Here is a 6,768-nt window from a genome sequence, read left to right on the forward strand (position 1 = left end):
GCGGCTCTTTGGAGAGAGGTAGCGTACGGCCTGGACAGCTTTCCAGCCCATCATGCTGGTTTTTGGGCTGTGGGAGGAAGCTGCTGTTCTGTCAGATGAGCATACCCAGTCAGACCAGCATACGCATAGTCAATACCCGTTTATCTCTTTAGTTTATCCCTTCAGTTTTGTACAAAACATAGACTTCAAACTACCTAAACGGGCGTGTATCCCATTAGTCTGGTAAAAAAAACAATTTAATTGCTTACTTTTTGGTGTGTTTTTTTTTAAGTGTATGGCGATCTGACTTTAAATTAATTTTTTTGTACATAGACCCACTCTATGACCTAACCACTCCCCAAAGCAGGCCTGAAGGGTCTTGCCTAAGGACCCGTCCTGCCAACAGGACCCAGCCTTCCTGTTTTCAGGACAGGTGACTTACCACTTGAGCTAGCTAGCCGCCGTCATCATTCATCACTGTGGGCGTGCAGGTGGTGCAGCGGTTAGCGTGCATGAACCCTGACGGAGGCCTTTGTCTTCGACGTGGCTGACCTGGGTTGAATCCCTCTCTCATACCCCTTTCATGTCAGCCTACTGTTGAAAAAAACGAGTCACTAGAGCCGCAAAAACTCAAAGAAAAAAAAATATCATTAATTAGGATTGGTGGAAGAGAAGGTTTAAATTTCTTGTTCCTCTCTCGTCTCTCCTGCTCTGCATCCCTGACGCCTCCTTGACAATTCAGCTGGTACTCGTGGAAGTAGTTGATGTATTAATTCAGCTTTAGAAATGCTAATTAGCTGCTCCCAGGTGTAAAAAATAAAATAAAAATAATAATAATAATAACCTATGGTTGAACTAAACATCCATAAAGGAAAAAAACACGCTTGTCCCTGCTGGGGGGGGTGAGGGGTGCTGGTGCCGATCTCCAGCTGTCAGTGGGCGAGAGGCGGGTCCAACCTGGACAGGTCGCCAGTCCATCACAGGAAAACACAGAGACAAACAGGACATAAAAACCATTTACACCTAAGGAGAACTTAGAGAAGCCAATTAACCCAACAGTCATGTTTTTGGACTGTAGGAGGAAGCCGGAGTACCCGGAGAGAACCCATGCATGCTCAGGGAGAACATGCAAACTCCATGCAGAAAGACCCCAGGCCGGGAATCAAACCCAAGCTAGCAGTGCTACCCACTGCTCACCAAACAGCCCCCAAAAATGTATAGATTACAAATATCAATATTAACTGCTAATATTAACTAAGTTAAAAGTATTGATGGATGCATCAGGCTGTGGGGATCATTTTAATTCGATGCGCAACCTAAAAAGATTTGGGATGATGGGAAAATAGTTTCTAGAAGGATACCTGTTGAGGGCTTTAGACTTTAGACTGGAGTTAAAAATGAAACTCTTCTTCAAGCAGGACAATTAGAGGGCTACAATAAAAAGGAATCAAATGAAACCAGAATCATATCATGTGGCCCCTTTGAAAAATCCAGACCTAAATCCATTTGTGAAACTTTCTGACTGGAAAATGATGTCTGATCTTTGCAGCATAGAGGCAGTGGTGGGGCTGTGCAGCGATGGGGGGGCATAATGATAACATGACTGCTAAAACCTTTGGAAGAGGAAGAAGAAGCCCCGCCCTAACAGATTTTACAGCTGAATCAATTCCCATTATGGTCGCTTTAGAATGGTTGCTTGATGATAATGTTAGGGAAGGAAATAGTTTCATCAGATAGTCAAGCTGCATTATTAAGTATCAAATCTGACAAGTCTCGCAGATTATATTTATTATTAGATATATATCACCTATTAGTTCAGCTTGATAATAAGAAATATTTTGTCTGGATTCCTGCCCATGTAGGCAGAGAAGGAAATGAAGATGTAGATATATTAGCTAAACAGGCCTTAAAATTAAGATATTATTAACTTAAGTATTCCTTTAAGTAAAAGTGAGGGTAAATCTATAATTCATAATAAAATCTGTAAGGATTTTGTAAGGAACATTGGGATAATCATGACGTTGGTAGAGATCTATAAGAAATTCAACGGACTGTGGGGGGTAATAGTTGTATGAATGGAAGAAGGAAAGAAGAGGTTGGTCATAATGGACTTTATAGTTCTCTTATCAGAATAGGGAAACATGAAATACGGATTATAATCCCTGTAATCAGATGGAAACAGTATTATTAGAATATAATAAGCATTTAGAGGAACATCAGCACTTAAAGTCAATACTACATAGAGAGAAAATAAGATATTCTATGATAAATCTTTTAGGAAGTAAATTAAATTCTGTTAAAAAATAATGAATTAGATTTTTTTTAAACGCTGGATTATTTAATTGCATTTAAAGTATCTATATAAGTGTATGTATGCATGTGCATTTGCACACATATTAATTTATATGTGAGTTTGTATAGATATAAATTTGCAGGTTCGTGCATAGCATAGACCAGAGGTCATGGATTAGTGGTTGCAGCCTAAAGCTCACTGCTCTCAGAAAAAAAGAAAAATAAAAAATGGTCAAAACTAAAATAACAAATATGTGAGTCAGGAAATTGTTCTCTACTTCAAAAAACACTTTAGATTTTAAAATTTCATTTTTTTTCTTTTTATATTTTCTCAGTTAAAAAAAAATCAATGTATAACATAGATTTATTAAGAAATTCATTTCATTTCAGTGTTAAATTCTGTTTAAGGTAACAGATTATAATTTAAAATGCCTCCGGACCTTTACTGGTTGATTATTTTCTTTATTCTGACCCTGCTGGTTTTTTATTGGTTTCCCCTGGTTTAGATGTATTAACTTTCCTCTGACGTCATTAATGGCCACTCTCCGGTCTGGTAGGTGGCGGGAAATGCACCTTAAGTCGGTTTTCATCGGGCAATAAAAACATAGAAGAAGAAACTCCGCCCTCAGCTGCAGAAAGGATCCCATCACAGTCAGAAAAACACAAACTAACAGAGTTCAACCCAATATTGACGAAGATTAATTGATTGTAAAAAAAAGAAAGATTTCATGGTAGAAGTGATCAAATGTAGTGCTCAGACCACAAGGGGAAAAAAAATCAAAATAATGGTGAAAGCTGCAGAAAAGTGAGAGATTTAAACTGGGAAACGGTTGAAAACCTGATAGGAAAACCAGTAAGACCATCAGAAACTGACAGAGTGACGATAAATTAAAGATTAATTAGAAATTATGTACGGTGGCCTGGAAGTGCAAACCAACAATACAAAATCTGAAACAGAACAAATGTGAATTTATTATGTTGGATTCAACAGATCGGAAAGAATATGATTCCTTATTTTTGTTTTCTGGGGGTGAGTCTTGTTTCCTTGTTGAACTCCTTATCAATTGGTGGCGGTAATGCCCTTTAACCAGTTTGCCAACCGCCATTAAACCGTAGAAGAAGAAGCAGAAGCCCCGCCCGCCCAGAGGGAACAGCTCTGTCCGCTTGGATCAGACCGCAGTCACTGCTTCAGCTCTGCTACCTTCTGTCACTCAGGTAAACCGAGCTAAACTTTTAACAAAGGCGAAATTAACTATTATTAACCTTTTAACTTTTCCAGTCGATATGACAAAGTTAGATAAATTGGCTAAATATTAGTTTAACTTTAGCGGAGTTTATTGTTGTACTGGACAGCTAGCTTCTTTACTATCATTAGCTCCACGGTCACCGCGCGCCATGCGTTAAAACAGCGAGAGCTGTTTGAGTTTAATTGTTTTAAAAGAAAAAGATGCATAATAATATATATTCAGACTTTAAATGACTGAAACTTGTATTTTTCCTTCTGGCTAGCTTGTTGGGTCTCGTGCACTGGGTGAGGTCATTCCTGCTAGCCCGTTACCTTGACAACCGCAGAAGTTTCCCAACCTGTTGCTGAGTAATGCACTAACAGTATGGACAGAAATACCTGAGTAGCTTCAGGGAGCTAGATAAGCTGCCTGGAGGAATTCCTGGCATTTCTTCCTGCTCACCTAAAGGTGGGCAGATTATAATCTGTAATCTGGTTTATTTCTCACGTTAGAGGGATACTGTCAAGGTTTCGATGAGTTTTTGAATGCAGTATCGGTTCCCTGGAGACTAAAGGATCTGAAGGGGGGGAGGAGGCGTTATCTGTTTATCTGGAGGCTGTTTTTTGTTTCTGTAAACAGAGCAGAGAGGAGAGAAGGTCTGGAGAAGATGCCTACTGACCAGGAACCAACCTACACTGTGAAGCTGCTGCAGCTGCTGCTCCTCTCCACCTACTGGGGGATGCAGATATGGGTGACTTTTATTTCAAGTAGGTCTTCAACACACAGGGGGTGGATTTAACTTTCTTCTTAGGATCACAGAAAAACCTCTGATATGCAGTTTTTTCCCCCATTGTTTTACAACCTGTATGCATTTCAAAACCTTCTAACTTGTTCCCAAAATTACCTTCAGTTGACTTTCTAAAGACTAGTGTCTATATATGTATATATATTTATTTCTATTGCTTGTTGACCCCTTAAGCCCAGAGGGTCTTAGGAGCAAATTCCTACATATGTGAATTAAAGCTCCCAAACTATAAATTGGAAATAAAATTGTTTGTATTTGTGTGACAGGAAGGCACTGAGGAATATTTTTCAGGTGGAACCACTATTTTAAATGTCACCATGTCTGATTTATAGGTGATTAGATAAAGAAAAAATGAAAAATTTTATCCTAGCCAAAATAAAAACACCATGAAAGCCCATTAGAAACTCTGGTTAAACCCTCAGACTTTATAGATCCACATCTTGACTATAAGTCAAGCTAATTTGGACTGAATCAGTTGAAGCATGTTTGTTCCACAAAGGTTTTAGTGGGCAGAGTGCTAGGAGGAAATGGGATTTTGGCACAGTGGCAAAAGTGGCCAAATTATGCATATGCATTTTTTCCACTCATAAAAGTGAATCTAGTCAGATAAATATGCTGATTTCCATTATTGGAGACCTTCAGCATGAGACAAAGCCTTGGCTCCTAGGAGTTAGCCGTTGGTTCATTGAAATTTACCAATAAAATCACCAAACTGAATAGAAAATAAGAATAACAGAGCAGCTTATGGAACGCGTGCACATCGACAAAAGTATTTGTGGAAAAATAATTCTGAAATATGTTTCAGAAATGTTATAGCCCCATTTTAAAGGTGTGTGGATGAAACACCATGTGACTGTGTTTTGGCCGTTTCTATAAATAGATAAACATGAGCAGGTGTGAGTTGGGACCTGTATTGCTCCAATCTGCCTTAAGATGCTACATTAGAGCTAATTTATACTCCTGAAAGTAGTGCTGAAACTATCAATCGGATTAATTGATTACTGAAATAATCTTCAATTAATTCAGTAATCAATTAATCATTAAGTGGAGTATAGAGGCTCTAAAACAGGCCTGTAGCTGGCAGAGCGACCCACTGACAGCAGGAATTATACCAAAATTGTAAAATATATGTAAACATTTTGCATTTAAGATAAAAAAATATATAATTTCGTCTGTGAATCTGTTCTATCCAGAACTCATCCTGTGGAACAGTTTTAGTTTCACCTGGCTAAATTTAATAAAAAATCCTCTTTAAGGAATCTTTTGCTTTCTGATTATTAATCAATTAATTGAAAAAATATCCTACCGGTTAATTGATTTGCAAAATAATCATTAGTTGCAGTTCTACCTGGATGCTGAGGCAATAACCTCTTTATTTCATATATTGAAATGTTTATTTTATTATAGAACCAGACCTATAGATCCGATGTTAATGCACCGTAAGGAAGTTTTCAGAAAAGATTTGTAGAATATTGTTTGATTTAAATTGATGGGTCAAAATAGTTCTTACTGTGATGCTGAGAAACTCCCAGCATTTAAGATATTTAAAGTTTGGAAAGTAAATGAGGTTCAGTTAAGATTTGTGTGGAAAACATTCAATCATAATATAACTGATAATGTTTAGAGTTAAGATGCTAGCTAGTTCCTCAGCAGGAGTTCATAAAGTGAAAGCTTAGCTGGGAATGCTGAGGTTTTAATGCCACTGGTTCTCATTTTTGGGGCCAAAAGAGAGTTTAGGGAAAAGTCTTGGGACTTTCCACCTCATGACTCTGTCAGCACTGTGTGATCCACAAGTATGTGAGAAGAACATAGTTCAGCTGCTGCAGCCCCTCAGGTGTCAACATGATAAAATAGCTTCCAGCAAATATAAAATGGGTCTAAAATTAATAAAGGCACAATGGATTAGCTAATTTAGTACCACAGTATTAGTGATCCAGGGCATTTAAAACATTTTCTGTGGATAATGCTACTAAATGTAAATGTCTGACCACTGGAAATAGACCGTAGCTTTTGCATTAAGTTGCTAAATGACTGGGGCTAAAGTTAGTTTCCTTATAAAGCGCTGTGATGTGTTCCCAGGTTTTATAATGGACCACAACCTGAACCGACACACGTTTGGGTTTATCCAGAGTCGCCTTGTTCCTTTCTACCTCCATCTGGGTTCAGCCTGCGCCTTCTTCAACCTCACCATCTATGCTGTGTATCATCCCAGAGACATCATGGATGACAGGGAATCCTTCCAGGTTGGTTGGTTCTACATCAAAACCACAAACTTTGATTTATTTCAGATTCATTTTATGGGACAGACTGATACAAATTACAGGGAATCTCGGAGAAAAGGGAAAAAATATGTGTGAAGATCGTGGCGTGCGTTTGTAGCCATTGGTGCAGGAGGTTTGTCATTTTTTTTACAGATATGCTGCCTTGGTGCAGCTCTCCCTTTAAATTAATGTTTTCTTTTATTCA

The 6,768-nt window shown here is 38.3% G+C and overlaps 1 protein-coding gene across 1 annotated transcript in view; it reads left to right on the top strand.

Moving 5' to 3' along the window:
• Positions 1-3,406: 3,406 nt before the first annotated feature.
• Positions 3,407-6,768, top strand: part of LOC107099461 (transmembrane protein 205-like) — an 8,003-nt gene continuing 4,641 nt past the window's right edge. The window contains exons 1-3 of the mRNA XM_015397595.1: positions 3,407-3,486; positions 4,137-4,264; positions 6,382-6,545. Of these exons, the coding sequence (XP_015253081.1) occupies positions 4,165-4,264; positions 6,382-6,545 (264 nt within the window). The 5' untranslated portion in view covers positions 3,407-3,486; positions 4,137-4,164. The remainder of the gene's footprint in view (positions 3,487-4,136; positions 4,265-6,381; positions 6,546-6,768) is intronic.

Source organism: Cyprinodon variegatus, unplaced genomic scaffold (genome assembly GCF_000732505.1).
Source record: "Cyprinodon variegatus isolate N-32 unplaced genomic scaffold, C_variegatus-1.0 Scaffold872, whole genome shotgun sequence".
Lineage (NCBI taxonomy): Eukaryota > Metazoa > Chordata > Actinopteri > Cyprinodontiformes > Cyprinodontidae > Cyprinodon > Cyprinodon variegatus.